Genomic DNA, 18,839 nt, shown 5'->3' on the forward strand with positions numbered 1-18,839 from the left:
AAAACCACCATCCATGGCCGAAAAAAGGAACAAAACAAGCACAGTGCGGTTTTAGCTTGTTGTTTCACATGACACAGCCACTGTACTTATTTGTGAGTCTTAAACTGTTCCACAAAAAAATGGTCCAATTCCTAAACAAAATGCAAAACTAATTATTTTTGGGAAACAGGGAGATGCGAGCGAGAGTGGTGCATCCTTAAAGATGAGTAGAAATATTTTGACTTCTAGTGTGTAAGGTGGCTGGCAAGGAAAAGGTTTATTTTTAGAAGCGCGTTTATGTAAGTGACTAACATGTTTTGGAATAATGAGGAGGCTCTCTAGGCCCTCGGTGGAGCTACAGAGACGGGACTTTCAGAGCAGCAGAGGGTGATTGAAGGAAGCTAATGAGCAGGAGGGAAAAAAATGAACACAGGAGTAGAAAGGACTGGGATAAAAAAAACATGAAAATACAAAGGAAATACGACAATTACCAATGGGAGGTCTCTGTAAGGCTGGAGCGAAAAGAAAAGCAAATAGAGATGAAATGGTGGAGAATGTTATTGCGATGGGAGAGATGATTATGGTCAGGAAAAAAAAGACCACTGGCATGAGAAAACGCTGTTTTTATTTGATTGACTGAAATTTCCCCACTAAAAGCAGTGAAAAGGACTGCAGTACCAGTGAGCATCTCACTGCTGTGATTTATGAGCTCATTACTGCTTTACAGCTAACGTCCAAATTGCTTTATCTCTTTACTCATCTCAGCATTACAGGCATTTTTTCTACATTTGGTTTCATAGTCAGCTCTCATTTTTATTTCTGTAACAGTGTCAAGCTCTGGTGCTATTTCAGGTGCAGGTCTGTGGCACAATGCACTTAAGTGCAGTGACTCACCGAAGACACTACAAAACAAAACTACTCTCCTTGCCTAGATATATCCTTCACATCCTTTCATTTGCAACTCACCATTCTCTCACATACAACAAGCACTCTCATACATTATCTGGTACCTCTTCTCAGGAGGGGGCTCCTGATTGGATGATGGTGGTGCCTGCGCTGTTTCCTGCAGGTCAGGGATATTGGCAAAGTCATCTTGCTCAGCCACACCAATGGCCAAAGCCAGGACCACCAGCTTCCCTTCACTGGCTCCCATTTAAAAATACAATAAAGAGATAGAAACAGAGATGGAACGAGAGGCGAGAAAAGATGTAAAGGATAGAGAATTCGGACATAAAGGTGTGGTGCAGGGGGAGAGAAGAAAAGAGAGGTCATTTCAGGTGACAGCGAGGACAGTTAGCAAAGAGGCGGTAGGACAATAAGAGAATATATGACATTAAACAGAGGAAGCAGTAACAAAGAAAATGTTCATCAGGGAAATCTGCAAAGCCACATAAAACCCCAGCAGTAAGCACTTTATCCAGGGAAGGATATTAAGAAACAACCTTAAACTAAAAAGGCCAAATTAATAATAATGTATAATGATTTTAATGAAGTGGTGCTGACAACAGGTGCAGGCTGTGTTCACATTGTACAGACAACAAATAATTAAGGGAACTGTTGGTGATTAGTTAATGATTGTTAATGGATGTGATATTCAGCAGCTTGCACATCAGCTTCCACACATGTAAAAGGTATGTACAGGCCTGTATGCACACACACAAACACACACACTCGCACACCACACTCATAGTAATTCATTTAGTTATTTAACCTGCCTTTTGCTTTCCATAGAGACTCACCTTTCCCATCGAACATGTCGTCTTTTTCCAGAGTTGAGATTTAATTAAGCCTCATTAAGAAGATCTGGACTAATTGTTTCTATTTGAGTGACACAGTATCTTGAGAAGGTTGGTGTATGTCATTGCTTTCTGGGTCACTGCTCTCTCACTATCCGTGTTGCTCTCTTCTCATTTCATCTTCTCTATTACACTACACTTGCTCTCCAAATCCCCTTTCCCCCTCATCGCTATCCTCCACTCTTAATTCTCTGCCTCCTTCCCTACTTCCTGTCACCCACACACAGTTCTATAGCCTAAGCCTCTGACTGCGTTACAATATCTCTGCTAAGAAAATGCAGTGCTGCCAAGCTGTGGAAAGTTATCACCTCAAAGCTCACAATTTCATTTTTCTTACATGTCGTCAAAGGCTTTTTTGCTTTTTTTTGCAGCACCATAAAGCCTTGTTTAATAATCTCTGTTATGTCTATACCAGTGGTTCCCAACCTTTTATGTCTGACCTACCCCCACAACCACTTTCAGATTAATTTAAGGACCCCTTTCATTAAGACCATTATCCATTGCTCACTATTTCCAACCGTTCATCCATTACTTTTAGCTAAATATTTCAACCTTTTATCCTTAGCTCACTATTTAAACAGTTTAAACACAACAAACTAATTATACTGTTTATCCATTACTTTTAGCTAACTATTTGAACTGCGACCAGAAACATTTTAGTATCGATGCAATCCAACTCCTAGTAATTTCCTCTATCTGTGTCACGTGGGTTTCACCACTGCCACGCCTCTTTAGGAGACCAGAGGCAGAAGTGAACGTGAACACAGATTAGGACCTATTATTTCATCCCCTAGTCACCAAAGTAAATATTGGATATAAGTGGAGCCTGGATGGACTGGTCTATAATACATATAATGGCATGGTGCTTTTAATGATACTATAAGTATAGGTTATTGGTTAATGGTTATTGGATCCCTCTTCTCCCACCGCCTTTTAAGTACTCAATGAGAATTTACACTTCATATTTGTTTAACAACTAATGCACCAAACATTAAGAAAGCAGAGGCGAGACAGGGAACAGGATAAGTTATTGGTTTTAAGCCACAAAGCATGAAGACCAATCACCCAAGAGACCCATTTGGTCAAATGGCTACAAAGGCTAGATATCCGTGTCAATCACATAAACATTCATTGAGCTATGATTCACCCAGATAGGGAATCTGGCCAAGATTGAAATTAACTGGCTTGAACAATGGGTCATGTCTATTACTGAGCGCTCTGTTATCAATCATCGGAGGTGTTGCTGTTGCAGAGAAAGCAATACATCATCAAATATGACCTCAATCTCACATTTACAATGATGAGTTGACTAGTGTAGTTGAATATAGGCGATATGCTCAATGACCTTGGTGGTGGCATGTGCTACATTGCTAATGCTCATTTAGCCGGTGACATTCGCTCAGCTGGGACATACAGTACTCAAATGCCCAGAGAAGCTTTAACACAAATAAAAAGGAAATACAAATGGTGAAAAGCTACTGTAAAATTGATTCAGTGCAAAGGGACATTAAACACATGTTGTACCTTGGCATTGTCCTTCCTCAACCCTTCATCACCCCCCTCTCTCCCTCATCTGCCCTCCCTCCACTTCTGGCCTGAAGTAACAATATGTTGTGGAAGTAATGGTGCCGGTGACATAAGATCAATGCTTCAGGGTTAACACAAATCTACACACAGCTGCTTAACGCTTGTTCTTTTACTGATGCACAGTGACATGTGGACTGTGTGATGTACACATGCTGACCCACGTCAAACAGCACAACCAGCAGACTAAGATTTTCTATTAGCATAAAAGTTACCAGTGGTACCAGAAAAAGAGGTGCCATTTCAGTTGCAAATTCTCATGAAATATGGATTAGACCTACTGGTGTGCCTCCTTAGCAGGATATTTAACAGTCATTCCAAAGGATGGCTCAAAAATAACATCATGTAATTGAGTGGGACGGTGTGAATATAAAATGTGACTTTTTAATGATGCAAACTCATACATTTTATGAACTAGCACCACGTCCTATAAAGACAATTGCAGCATACAGGCTGAATGCCATCCAAACAGATGTTACTGTTTAGCAGAGCATACAGTGTAAACAAACAATTTTTCACAGAATGGGATAGAAATAGCCCACAAGATGTCAAAACTGCCTTGCCATTTTTCAGGCACATTATTCATTCTACAATTAGGAAAAAATTATTTAACAGATTTCTCAATAAGAAGCTTTTTAATTAATTTTAACTGAGATAGCACTCTGCATTCATATGAACAAATTTAAAAAAAGGATGCATTAACTTCAGTTGACATTTGAAAGGATCATAAAACATCAAGTAACCCCCACATGAACTTCCCCTCTAAGAATACAATCTAATAAACATAATGTATCGTTGTTTATATCAGTGTGTGATCTATAAAGTCCTAATAAAATGAGTTGTTGATCCATCTCTTACACAACCACAGGGCTTAGAGCTAAAAGACAATAGCTTACCCTTATTAGCTCTACCCTTATTAACATCTATAATAGCTTTTTCAAATAGGCCAACCTCTGGCCTTCTCATCTACGTTCACCTTCATCATCCTACACTAACATGATTAGCTTTAACATGAACTAAATTTCCTTTTTGAATGTATATAAAAATGTATATTTAAAAAAAAGTGTTACAGTGAAAGGAATGACTAAACTTTGTGCAAGAACATCCTGCACATGCTCCAAATACATAATCATGTAAAGCAGAGATCTTCAACAGGGGGTCCTCAAAGTTACAAAATTATGGTATAATGTATAATATGCAAGTTCATTTTATACAATATACTGTATGTAGTAGGGGGTCCCTGATCCGTCTCTCTCAGTTAAGGGGTCTGTGGCTTAAAAAACGTTGAAGACCCCTGATGTAAAGCCAGGGGTGTAGCACAAAATTCTGGGCCCTGTAGAAAGGCATTCTCTATCGGCCCCTCCCCACATCCACAGCTATTCATTCTAGCATCTTTTTGGGCCCTCCTCACTTGAGGGCCCTGGGTACTCAGTCTCCTTTCCACCCCCAGTCCAACCCCTGTGTAAAGCCATGAACCACAAAAACCCACCCCTACATGATACATAATACACATTTATACATGTATGCACACAAGCACAGTAGTACATATTTTGACTGGCAGGAGTAATATCCTTCCCTGTATATCAGATGCAAACTGAAAATAAAAACCCAAAAGAAGAAGCACAGAACACAAAGGTAAAAGGTAAATGCAGGTTAGTTAGTACTTAAACATAGATACATTACAACATACATGAACTATTTGATTCATTCAGCGTTGCATACTAAAGCAAAGAATTACCTTAAAGCCTAAGCAGGTGATACTACAAAGAACTACATAAAGATATGACATACAAAACACTACATAAAGATATGAAGGAAGAGTTGCAGAGACTCACAGGAAGGACTTTGCGTCCAGGCCGCGATTCCGCACCTGGTCCATCATGAAATCCCAGCTGCCAGGATTGCCACGTGAGCGCCCTGCTGCTCCACCTCCCCTATTGCGAGAGGCCCCTGATCCTGATGGGCTGCCCCGTACACCCCTGGGGCCGCCTCGTGTACCTGCACCCCCACCCTCACCACTGCTGCCACCTCCCTCTCCTCTCCCAGCACCCCCGCCTCCCCCAGGCTGTCCAGGTGCAGTGTGTAATTGTCCCAAACTCTGGGATGTGGTGGGAGGATGGCTAAGACCACTGCCTGGTGGGTGGATGAGAGGCTGCTGAAGACTCTGCTGGCGCAGTAGTGTCCGAGGCCGGGAGGGGATGTGCTCCAAAGTGGACGCATACGATAAGACTGGATCCCCAAAGCTGGGAGGGCAGAGGAGCAGGGAGGAAAGAGAGCGCGAATAAGGCCACGGCCGACAGAGGATAGGATGATGAGGATGGAGGAAGGAGTCAGAGGCCACGGAAGAGGAAGATGAAGAAGTAGATTTAGGAGAGGAGGCATGGCAACAGGAGGTGAGTTGGTCAGAAGTGGTGAGGTCAGGAGATGAGACGTAGAAGAGAGGGAAAGAATCATCAGAGATGAGACAAGGTGGCACAGGGCAGTAGGGAGACACAGCAGAAGAAGTCAGGTTGACGTCAGGATGGATACAAGAAAGTTCATCCAAACAGGAAGTTGATGATTGTGAGGGGGAGGAGGAGGAATGAGGAAGAGTGATATATGATGACAATGTGGAGAAGGCAGAGGGAGGAGCGTTGGGAGGTGGAGACAGGAGGAGGAGGAGAGAGAAAGAGAGCAACGTGAGGCAGCAGCAGTAACAGCAGTAGCAGAAATAGCAGTAGAAGGTGCAGCCTGAATGATCGCTGTGTGCCGTGTACTGCTCATAGGGCTGCGTCAGGCAGCAATGTACAGACTGTGAGCTCGCCCTGTGCGTCTGCGTCAGATGTGTGTGCACCTTGCGTGTCTGCGCGGCCTGAGCATGCTGTTTGCGTGAGGGTGTGTTTCGCGTGGGCAGTGGTCGGATGTGCACTGTCCGCACGAGTGTGGCGCGATTCTGTGCCACATGACTGAGTCGAGGAGCGTGGGTTGTGCTTTTGCAGGTTCCAGGCCTTCTTGATGAGGGTGTTTTGGTCTGATGAGAGATCCCCATATCTTCTACTCGTCAGTCAATTTTTTCCATCTCTGATAGCCTCTCTTCCTGTCTCTAAGTCTTTTTCGTCTTTTAAATACATGCTGCACCTCTAGAGACATCCCAACAGCCAACCAAGTCCTACATTATGACTCCCTCCCTCTGTCAGCCTCTCATTTTCCACTCCTCCTCTTTATAAATGCTGTTAAATTGGCTCATTGCCTTTCTTACAAATGTTTCAGTAGTCACATCGACATGAAGGTGTGACACATTTTATTTAGATGTCATCACTTACTTACACATACATAATTCCTGTGTTTTGTGGGCTCTACAGTATCCTGTATCATCTTTTTTAGATATTTTCTACTCACCAAATTTATCCTCCTCTGTCAGATCGCTGTGTAACCCAGACTACCAGAATTAGGTCATGAGAGAGCTATTCACATCAGTTAGATGTAGTTTACTCCGCTCTGCATTACTTCACCTAACATAATTTTGCACAAGGCTTTTAGTGTCCATCATATTTAACAGTCACGAATAAAAGGATAAAAAGTGTAATGAAAGGTTTTGCGGAAATAAAACAGTTTGTGGGCAAAACATAAGAAAAGGAGAATGAGAGGGGTGGCTTTACACAGCGACAGAGAGATGGAGAGAGCAATGGGAACAATGAGAGCAGAGGGTGACGATGGAGGAGAGACAGAAAATGGGGTGTGAAACACAAACACAAGAGACACAGACACTTATAGCAGCCTGAAAATAGAATCCAATTATAGACAGGGGGCAAAAAGAAAGATGAGAGAAGGAGGGAATGAAGAGTGAGGTAGTGATGAGTGTAAATGTGATGTGGAGGAAAAATATCACAGGCACGACGTGCCAAAGGACGGTGCAAAAAATCACGGAGAACTGAAAATGAACTGCCTCATTTACAACATGCTGAATATAGATTATAACTTATGTCATACGTCATGCCTGTGGGATACATATAGTTAGTGACCAACATGCGGTTCACATTCCAGCCTAAATCTTAATTAAAAGGCGGGATGGCAAGGTATGAGCCATTATTTCAGTCAGTGTGAAAAAAATGAGACTATTTCCGTATTGCATTTTTGAAAGTACACACAGGCAGTGCGGTTCCTCACATGAATAAATCATATTCTCCTGCAGATTCATACACGAGGCTACATTGTGCAGCTGGGCCGACTGTGTCAGCTGAAGGTTTGAGTCAGTGCGAGGCGGCTCGAGCAACTATTGTTATCTTCTCATGATGACGAGAGTTCACATTTCCCCAGTGCTCACACCTTGATCTGTGCCCACACGCTCACCTTGACACCTGAGCTGCACTTTTCCCCCTGCTGAACTTGACCTGACTCTCCATGTTTCTACTCAGAACTGATTCATTCATCTAATCATAGCTGCTGCAAGAATAACATTTCTAAGAATAACATTTGCATTGTAATGTGTGTTTATTCTTCTGCGCCGAGATTGAAATGTTTGCTTTTTTTCTACCCGGTTCTGAACTCACTCGCTGGGTCTCAATCCTCCGGACTTCATGTGGCCCTGGACGGTCTGCCACCTCCCGGCCTTCACTCCCTCTGTCACCATGCTCTTCACGCTGTCACTGCGATAAGGACCCCCCCCATCATCCCCATGCCCAGTTGCTGCCCCCTTCTGACCCCCTGACACTGTCCCACTAAGAGAGAGAGACAGGGTGCAGAGGTCCCACAGCAGACAGAATGTATAGAAGAGGGAGAATAACAACAGGCAGAGGAGAAAAAGACCAAAGAGTGTAAGAAAGACAGACAAAAACACACTCACAACTGAAAATAGATTGAGTAACCATATGGCTAAGGGGGTGAGACAGATCAGTAGAGTGTGTGAGGGGGCATTTCTAGTTTTCCAGGCCAAGTGAGAGGCAGGAGGATGAAAAGGTCTGTGTGGAATCCAGTGTGGAGAAAGAGAGGGATGGGGGAGAAAGAGAGGGATAGGGGAAAGGAGAGCAGGGAGGAAGAGGAGAATTTACAGGGAGCCTGTGGAGGATGGAAAACCAGCAAGAAGTCACTTCTTTGAGCCTGGAGGACCAATACTACAGCTGCCAGCATTCACTAGTGGCAACAGTGTGTGGACGCTGGTTATTTAAGTCTCATTCTCTCATTCATTTAGGAATTTGGGGCTTGAGAAGTGCTACTATACAAGGCAATTCAATAGCAACTTAGAGCAACTGGAGGATGGCTTGTACTGAAGTGCCTCATGAGCAAATAATCAACTCATTTGGGAAGTCATCCAAAGTGACATTCGCTTAAATACAAGTGCATTTGTTGCTGTACAACATCAATTACACCGTATTTTTAGATCTTAATGTATAATATTTAATTTTTAAAGATCTGCATGTCATCTGATCACCACTTAGCATCAATAACAGTAAACAGGAAGTCGTGAAATACCTGCACCACACAGTAGAAAGGATCATAAGGGCAATCTAATTGGTGTTCATACTTAAGAGCACTTGCTGACTCAGATTTCCTCCTAAAACTGGTTTTACATTTAAAATGTCATATCTACTCTAAAAGCAGTGATGATCAAAAAATAAAGCACAGTAGTGCCCTCTGGTGACATGACTACATTTTATTAATATGCATGGTGCTCCTGCTCCAGGAGACACAAATTATGAGGCACAGAAGACAAGTCGTCTGGTGTGTAAGCATGGGGTCGGGGCGGGGGATGCTACACTTGCATCATGTCCCTTTGAAGGTCACCTTTCACATTTAATTTTGACCAACTGACCTGACGGTGCATGCGGATAAGTCATCAATCACAACAGTATGGATGACACCGTTGAAGCAACGGTCAACACAAGAGACGAGGGCCTGATTTATCGAGCACAAGGTGAACGTCTTTACTCTTTATTAAAGGTAGGAACACATAAATAAATGGGACCATGCATCACTTGTATTTACAGGGATATAGCATTCAGATATCAATCCTGTTTCTGACAGACTTTACTGACAGTCGAGTAGCGATTTAAAAAAGAAAATCTCTTGACAGTTTTTCATCTCATAGCTGTCAGATTGATCAAATAAGGTATAATATACTTGATGGGTAAATTTTTAAAAATGGTTTATGTCAATTCACCACAAATTGTATCATGACTGTTGCTGACATCATATGTATAACAAGTTCAATATTGAAAAATGATAGTATTGAACCTCCAATCCAATTAATCCTTTAACATGGAGAACGATCGTGCAGGGAAGGTAACCTGCTTGATAAATGAGGCCCAGTGTTATTACAGAGATTGAAAGCGGCTGATCTCGAGAGAATCTCAAACAGGAAGTAATTCCTAGATGTCTGTTGGCTTTAGTGGCATATTATTGGTTGGAGTCAGGAGGTCGCAAAAATATCTTCATGTTTTCTTATTTTAATTGAATGTCTGTGTTTTTACTGGCTCACACACTACTGATAAAACAGTGCATTTTAACATTACTGCAGTGAAAAGTTCATTTATTTTTTCCCGCTAGAGAGACAGGATAGTTTTTTGGACAATGAATGACAACCTTGAGGGTTTAAAAAAAATAAATGAACTTCTCAAAAACAAGCACTCGGGTCTAAAGCTGGTTTCCTGAGATCAGCAGCCATCATCTTCAGGCAGAGTTTTCAGACAGCAATCCATATATCCATCGCGTTCATAAGCACACTGCTGCCTCCTTTCTCCAGGCAATTTAACACACAGTCCTCAACAGCTAGGTCTATTAAAGATGACCAGTTATTAGACAGTTTATCAGACAGATGCCTGGTAGCAGGATGTCTAAGCTTAGAGCCTTCACGGTGCCCGGAGGGAGATAGGTATGACCTTGCTACTGCTTTATTGGATTCAAGTGCCTAGTGAGTGAAAAATGCATTTATTGCATCAAGTTAAAACACTGTTGCCTTATCTCCCAATGTGACAGACAGTAGACACAGTTCAAGTGCTACAATGTTAGTGCAGTACACATTAGAGATTAGGTTGATGGGGATCAGAGAGAAGCCACAGATGGATGTAAACCACAGGTGAACACTGGCACCACACTGCAACCTGGTTTAACGGTCAACCCTCCACAACAACAACAACAACAACGACAACAACAACCATTTTAGTTCACACAAGCAAAGGACAGGGAGATACACAGATTACAGAGGTGGGTTAAAGTATACACGCCTTTTGGAGAGAAAAGGTACGAGGGTTGTCCGTCTCCATGGTTACAGCCCCATGGGAAAGAGGTGAGAGGTTAGAGGTCAGGAGTTAGTGGGACCGGCAGGGCTGTAGGGAGTAGAGGGGCATCTGAACATGCGCATCGATGTGAGGAGTAGTGGCAGAAATTAGCCCGGGGCGGTTACAGGGCTGTGCTGCTTTGACGCTGAAGTAATAGTCAAATGGTTGTCGCGGGGATGCTGTAATGTGCGTATATGACATTTTCTACACGCTTATTTTGCAAAGCAGAGTATGACTAATCATTAATAACCATTTGTGCCCTCCAGTGTTCTAACATTGGGTGGGTTGTTACTGTTGTCGTTATTACTGTTTTTGATGAAAATCGCATTATACAACAATAATAAGTCTAGACATGTGCATTGTGCATAGATTGCAACACTATGACATTTATAGATAGGGCTTTTTCTAAAGGCCTTTGGCTAAATATCCCCGGTTACTCATGAAAAAATTTTGTCCTCAGGAAAATAAAGAAACTTAGTGGATTTAATAAGCTGTCAGGCATTATAACATCTACATCTGATGGTTCAATTTGAGGCCTGTGGTGATGACTGCACAACTAGAAAAGGGGATGTGTGAGAAGGGGAGAGGAGAGGAATGCAAGGAAGGGAAGGGACTAAAGGAAAGGAAAGGAAAGAGAGAAGGCAAAGGGGAGTGTGGCACTGCCCCTGCCTCGTTACAGCCCTGCTCAGGGGGAAGTCTCTTACCAACCTTGGACCAAGACTCACTTGAGTGTGAGGCGAGGATCTCCATATGGGGCATAGGGAGAAATGTTTAGTACGAACTCCTTGGGCGGATAGGAGCTCCACCTCTGCTGCACTGTGCTGCTGTCATTGTTATTCCAAAAGTCTCTGTCTAGATCACTGTGGCCAAAGAGAGAGACAGGTCAGAGCAACACAACTATGGACAGCCTTGGCACCAACCAACCATTTGCAACAGTCGCTCCTGCTTTGCTGCGGCTTTTTTACGATGGCTTGGTTTGAGGAAGATCGTTGGTCTTACACCTTCACTGAATGGGAGTTTAAAACAAACAGGCCCATATTAATGTATCATTATTTTTCCACCTTAAGTTGACAAATCACCATAGTGGTTTGATTTTAAAAATAAAAAAGGGGCAGCCTGGGGGAAAAAGGCATTCACAAAAAGCTTTTCATAAAGCAATGTGCTGTAGCAAAGACAGAGAGATAAAGAAGAAGAAGCAAGAAAAGAGGAAGTCATAATCTAATGAATACATACAGCATGTGATTACATTTTGTTCATCTAGCACAGCACCACTGATGAAACACATTTGAGTAAACATTAAGAAGTCAGGCCCACATCCTCGGCGTGAGCGGTGAGAACACATGAACGCATGAGACACAAGGCAGAGAGATAAATCTCAGACAGTCAAAGTAGAGGAGGAAAAGGTGAGCAGAATCACTGATGTCATACAAGTCACACAGCAGCGGTCAGAGCTGTAAGCACAGGGACAGAGCAGGAGAGAAAGGCAGTGCACAAAGAGAAGAAGTTTGAAGCTGAAATGACCAACTGAGCACACCAATGCTGCTGGAGCAAGTGAGAAAGAAAATGCAAAAATTAAGAGACTGAGGGACTTAAGTTAGAATACATTCACATAGTGCATCTTAAGTGCTTGTAAAACAAAACAGAAAATAAAAAGTAAACACAAGACAGTAAAAATAGCTGAGACGGCAGCAGGCTTTAAAAGAGAAGTTGTGATGCGCAGGTTAATTGAGGCATTTTGTGGAATAAAGTATTGTACTTAGCATTACAAAGCTGACATTTTCTGGTACTGACCTATAGCCTTGTTTCATCAAGAACAGAAAATACCGTAATCGTAGTTTGAGCCCTGTAAAAAATCCTCCCAAATATTTATACTCTGATGAACGATTTCACAAAGAGCGCTCAAGCCCCCCTCTGTTTACTCAAACCTGCACCATTTTAAGCAATGCAAAGGCGTGGCTAAAGGCCTGCACTTAAGGGATACCTAACTTACAACCCATAAGATAAGTGCAGGAGCAGGCTCGTCCAGCCAAAAGCTTCACAGGTAAAATAATGCAGATTTAATCTATACTAATTAAATTACTAACCTTTCATTTAATGTCTAACCTAACATGCTCTTGTGGAGATTGTGCTCTTCAAGATAAAACAACAGGCCTCATTTTCTGCCTGGTTTGTGTGGTGTAGATTATGAGCCTCAAAGCTGAACCAAATGGAGTACATTATCACCAGATTATTCTACCCCAACCAGTTACCGGGCACTTACTTGATGGCTTTCTTCTCCCCTCGCCCACGTGCCGAGTCTGGAGTGTCTGCCGTTTCTACTCCTGGCTTATTCCTCTTCCCCTTGACATGACAGAGAGCAGAGAAACAAAAGGTTAGCTTAGATTTTTCCTTTGAAGCCATGTTTTCGCTATACTAATTTCAAGTGTAAATGCCTCTCCCATTATCTCAGGAACACTGTGCCATCAGTCCTTTACCTGATGGTCTCCTGATTACACTCATCAAAGTCAAATCAAATCGGATGTGGAGAGCCATTTCTGACTATGATTGTCATTTGCACCACCCTGAAATTTACATGGCAATTGCCTCTTTGAGGTAATCCGCTGGGTACTGGAAAGAAGCTGCTAGAAAAGTCCTGCACCAGCCTGATTTCAAATAGCTAGAGCATGACCTGCTGTAACCATGGAAATAATGGCAATTTAAAGGCTTCGAAAAGTGAGGTCTGCTGGGCGCATTCTACTTGAAAAGCTCATTACAGTTAAAGGTGTTTCACATGTGTCACAATGCAAGTAATCTCTATTGACACTTTGCTACAAGTTGGACAGGAAGGGTATCAGTCTAAAGCTGTCCTTCACCCCCAAATACCATGCATGCTTCCCTGAAAGCGTTGCTCCGATACACATCAAGGATAGGCGAGGATTCTCCAGTCCATAAAATGAGTGGGAGGAAAACACACTGAGCTGCCACCGTGTGTTGGCTTGGACAATTGGATCTTAAGTTAAAGGGCAATTTCCTGTGGTTTGCTTGTTGGGGATTGAGCACTGAGCCTGAGACTTGAGCATGGATGTATTATGAGACCTGGATACAGCATTCGAGGTGGAGCCCCATTTATTCCTATGAGAGTTGCTCAGTGGTGCATGGAGCCATCATGGAGCCCAAAAATGCCAGGATCTTCTGCTCTGCTTCTGCATTACGCGGCCCATAGAGCTGGCTACTTCCGGTTTAGCGCTCCACTACCTTGAATGGGGATTCAATGATTTAATCGTGCAGCTCTTCTAGACTTTCCAAATGTTATCAAACCGAATGGATCAAATTTGGATAATGAAAAGAGTCATTTTGCGGGGGTTGTAACGCACAAAAATGTATCCACTGATTTCCAGACATCTCTTTCGCCATGTAAGTCTATGGGAAAAGTCTTTTTGGGCCAGATGGCTTCACGTGACATTGCAATTCCACCATTTGGCCGCTATGTTCAATTTGCTTCAAAGCCTGGCGTACTTCCTAGGGGCCTGGAATGAAGATATTGGACTAGGCAACATCCCTGCTTCCACTTTACTCTTGTATTGAGCCTTAGTGATAAGCCTTGCTAGACCTCACGTGGGACGACCTGAGTTCAAAACCGGTACCTTCTTGCTGTGAGGCCAAAGCGCTAACCATTGGGCCACTGATAATGGTTGGTTGGGAAATTCTCAATTGCAGTTAGCGTGATGAAGATGGTTAAAAAACATTTTTTATAATGAGATTTATTTGTTTACCTGGCGCAAAAGGAAACAACAAACATTGGCATCTTTATCAACATCAGCCAAATGAAAATTATCAGCTGACGAATTTGCAATCGGTGCATTTACATGTATTAACTCGAAGGAACCGATTAGACTTGGTCAGAATTCTAGACCTGAACAATGAGCACCATTAGTCGGTAGGCAGTAAAATATACCTTTCCCTCCAGTGGCAGCCAGATCAGCACCTTGTGTCACCAAGAGCTGTCTGCAAAAATCTTTCTGACCACCTATCCATCCATCTTCATCCACTTATCCGGGGTTGGGTTGCGGGGGCAGCAGCTCCAGCAGGGGACCCCAAACGTCCCTTTCCCGAGCCACATTAACCAGCTCCGACTGGGGGATCCCGAGGCGTTCCCAGGCCAGGTTGGAGATATAATCCCTCCACCTAGTCCTGGGTAATCCCCGAGGCCTCCTCCCAGCTGGACGTGCCTGGAACACCTCCCTAGGGAGGCGCCCAGGGGGCATCCTTACCAGATGCCCAAACCACCTCAACTGGTTTCTTTCGACGCAAAGGAGCAGCGGCTCTACTCCGAGAGCCTCACGGATGACTGTGCTTCTCACCCTATCTCTAAGGGAGCCACATATTTTGGCCGCTTGTACCCTGGATCTTGTTCTTTCGGTTCTTTCTAAATAGACCGTTTTCTTTAAGGCTGGGCAGCATATCCAGAGATTATGTATGAGTTTCTGACAGAGAATGAATTGACTTATATATATGTATGATGCATGCAATGCTCATACATATCAAAAGTGTATGGAAATGCAAATAGTGCCACAGTTTATAAACCGAGCTTCAGAACCTAACAGGCGGATTGATGTAGACTCCATAATGTCCAGAGACCACAGATATCATTTCAAACTACGGTCCACACCTTGGATATTATGGCTTTGGATATTGTTGGACTTGTTACAAAGCCAGAGTTGACAATAGCACTGCTGAGCAAAAATGATAAAGCCCACAATGGCACTACTGTGCAAAAGTGATATCCATCACACACGGAAACAAAACTGCTCATCTATTGTATAATCAGCACCAACCTAAAATAGAAAGGTCAACAATTGAATAAACATTGATGTGACAGGAACGACTAGTTAAACAGCTGCAAACAAGAGGTTTGTTTGTAATTCAAACACTGAACACACTAGATTAACAGTCTCTTTATAAACTATCATAGACATGAAAGTCTACTGAACACATGTTCTCAACCAACATTATAGAGACCATTCACGATCTTTTATAAAGCTTTAGGCATTTAATAGTGGTTATCATTGGCATGCTGGTGAGTACATTAAAATTAGCTCATAATTTTGTTCACCGTTTTGAAAACACGAAGATGCATACAATCCACCATTAAAGCTTCAAAACATCTGCATGCCCAGGAGGTAGACTCTTCCCCCTAAAAAAAAAGATTTCACATAAGCACAGCACATTAAATACTGTATTCTTGTACAGGAATTTCTGGAAAGGCAAAACTGTCTGAATCTCTGTCAGACGAGGATAAACTATCAAAAGGAAACTCATGTATCATTCAATGCTATCGTAAAAGTTTTAGGAAGGTGGGAAGAAACACAAGATGAGTGAGAGTCCAGTACAGAAAGAGCTGAAAATAGAAATCAAATTCTTAAAAAAATAAAATAAATAACAGGCAGGCAGGCAGAAGGAGAGGATAACAAGGACAGTGCAGGATGGTATGTGAAACAAAGACATGGGAGGAAAGACAGGTGTGAAAAGTGAACTGAGAGAAACAATAAGTGGCAGGAAGTCCTGAGTGGGATGGATGTGAAAACAAGAAATGGACACACACACACACACACACACACACACACACACACACACACACACACACACACACACAGAGACACACACACTTCCTCAATAATACCATTTGAATTTCATTTTTTTTAAATTCAAATTATATTTGAATATTTAATGCTCAAATGCATGTTATTAATGTACTACACTGCTCAAGTTTATGCATTGTCAATGCCACTATAAAGGCATGTGGTTGTTGTTACACATTCTGTCCACTAGAGGGACTTCATTAGCCTGGCCTTGAAGGGGACCTACGTCATAGCACATTGCACGCAACTTTGTTAACATTCATTTTCCACCACGAGCACACAGTGACAAACACAAATCAACAGAGAACTCTGTAATAAAACAAGTGTAGTGAAGCTAGTTGGCTAACGTTGCTCGGTTAGCACAATGACATCATGTTAGAAAGCACAGCCGAAACGATTTGTCATAAACTAAGTAACAGTAGTGTTAGCCACGATGCTAACGACATTAATAACTAAGCCAAACGGTGCTGTCAATGACAGCCTGTCACTACTATTTTAGTGATTAATAAGCAACCTGTTTCTTGCAGATTGTCACGTTACTGAGAATACAGCTGTTAGAAGGTTATATATGAAGTTGAAGCTAACTGACAGCTGTATGGCAGCAAACAAACTATAGCTGTCTCCATGAAGCTCCCAGCTAAGCTAACGTTACTATAACTCGCAACACTAATGTTAACATAAGCGCTTTGGCTCGGTGGATGTCAATTTTAAAGTCATGTTAAAACTATTTCCCGTCCTTCCGATTTCCAGCCGCAGCCTGTCACTCCCTGTACTAAGAAGAGGGAGATTAGCTAATGTTAGCCAACATATTTATAAAAAAGTCACATTCGAGTAATTTCAGCATTTGAATAGTATTGATTTTTTAGTATTCGACTTTCGGCATTCGTTCCAATGAACACGAACACACACACATGAACACACACACACGAACAAACACACACACACACACACATCTGCTCAATACCCCAAATAAGGGTTAAAGCATACCAATGAAGGAGTGAGCAATTGCCCCCTTCATCCTCTGCTCAAATACCCTTGAAAATACTTACGTCTAATTTAAACCAGCTGTCTTTTTGTTAAGCGACTAAGGGTTTCACACAATTAAAGTTTTCAGTGCTGTCTGGCTCTGAGCCACGAGTTCGAAATAGCTCCAACTGATAAGATGAACCAATTATGAGATAAATCGCAGCAAGTCTCAACTTGGACCGAAAAAAAAACAACAATCCACTAACACTTTTTAATAATTAAACCCCAACAGAGAGTGTTTTAAATGACATTACTGAGGTATAGTGCAATAAATGAGCAGGTGCGTTGTAGTGGGGGGCCCTTACATAGGGAGGGTGCTCAAAAAGCCTAGAAATGAAGCTTGTTTTTATCAGCAATTTTTTTAATATTAGTTAGTTATTAGCATTATAAGTAAACTATTACTGTTGGCCAGATAAATATAGAGCCTCTATTATAGCCTTTCAGGCATCTTGATCAGTTTTACTATTGTGTTTACAAAAATTACTGATGAAATTAAATCTTGAGCAGCATCAGAGAAGTTTAATAATTTAGACTAAGTTGTTATTTAATCGTACTTCCTGTATTAAGACCAGTCAATAGCAGGATCAAATCCTGTGTTTTCAGATATAACACGGCGCTATCTTTTTTGTATATATGGATTGTGCCTTTTGCTTACTGAAGTTTTATTTTGCTACCTGTGTGTTGCATCAAACTGGGCAAGTTGGAAACTGATTTGCCTTGATGCAAATAAAAACATAATTCCAGTGAATACAGTAATACAATGATCCTTTCTCAGGAGACTGTCCAAAAAGTAAAGATAAAGTAAAAAAAAATTATAGTGAAAGCTTCACACAGTAAATACAGTTTGTTGACAAAAGAGGGATGAAATATGATATCTTTAATGAGTTATAAACACTTAATCACTGATTAGTAATTATTACCCTAATAATCGCTACAGATTAATGTGTTTACTTGCTGATTGTACAGGTGTCCAAATTGATGTATGCAAAGGGGAAGGGGGCCCACTGAGGCTACATATGTACGGGGCCCAGTTTTTTTTGCTACAGGATTGCAGATGAGTGAGAAAAGACTTGGCTTTGGGCTGCCTAGGGTGATGCTGAGGGTTTTCTTGAAGAATCCAGAGATGAGGAGACGGAGTGAAACTACCACTCTCTCTGTCTCAGTTGGCAGTGCACTGCCTTCCAACACCCAGCTGTGTTTGTTTGCTGTGAATTAGCAGGCAGCAAGAGTCTACATGCTCGCTCAATATTACCCACATCACACCATAATTAGAGAGGAGTGCACTATTAAAATGGTCGTCCGCTGCTATCATCAGGCGATCATTCGTTTTCAGCATCTGTCGAAACAATATTTTTCATACCTGTGTTCTTGTGTCGAATTCTCTTACATCAAAAAAGCATGTAATCGCAGAGACATCAAGTTTACATATCACAAGGAACACCGCCAACACTATCAGTCACTTAAACGTGACAGGTCAAGGCTTTGGATCCACGTAGTGTGCTCTTATTCTAATATTCTCAATGGTTGTTTGACATGTTATAATTATTGATTATCACATCTTCTCTGTCCTCTGATTGGAATAA

At 42.1% G+C, this 18,839-nt stretch overlaps 1 protein-coding gene across 4 annotated transcripts in view; it reads right to left on the minus strand.

The window, feature by feature from the left end:
* Positions 1-18,839, minus strand: part of syt7a (synaptotagmin VIIa) — a 77,176-nt gene that overhangs the window by 21,182 nt on the left and 37,155 nt on the right. The window contains exons 1-6 of one of the 4 annotated variants that reach the window (XM_039808839.1): positions 17,280-17,290; positions 15,705-15,785; positions 12,873-12,952; positions 11,338-11,472; positions 5,195-5,602; positions 990-1,121 (exon numbers count right to left, since the gene is read on the minus strand). In XM_039808839.1, coding sequence (XP_039664773.1) covers positions 990-1,121; positions 5,195-5,602; positions 11,338-11,472; positions 12,873-12,952; positions 15,705-15,740 — 791 coding nt within the window. In that variant the 5' untranslated portion in view covers positions 15,741-15,785; positions 17,280-17,290. Of the gene's footprint in view, positions 1-989; positions 1,122-5,194; positions 7,990-11,337; positions 11,473-12,872; positions 12,953-15,704; positions 15,786-17,279; positions 17,291-18,839 lie in introns of those variants that run through there. The other 3 variants (XM_039808838.1, XM_039808840.1, XM_039808837.1) reach the window with 3 other exon arrangements.

This window comes from Perca fluviatilis, chromosome 8 (genome assembly GCF_010015445.1).
Source record: "Perca fluviatilis chromosome 8, GENO_Pfluv_1.0, whole genome shotgun sequence".
NCBI lineage: Eukaryota > Metazoa > Chordata > Actinopteri > Perciformes > Percidae > Perca > Perca fluviatilis.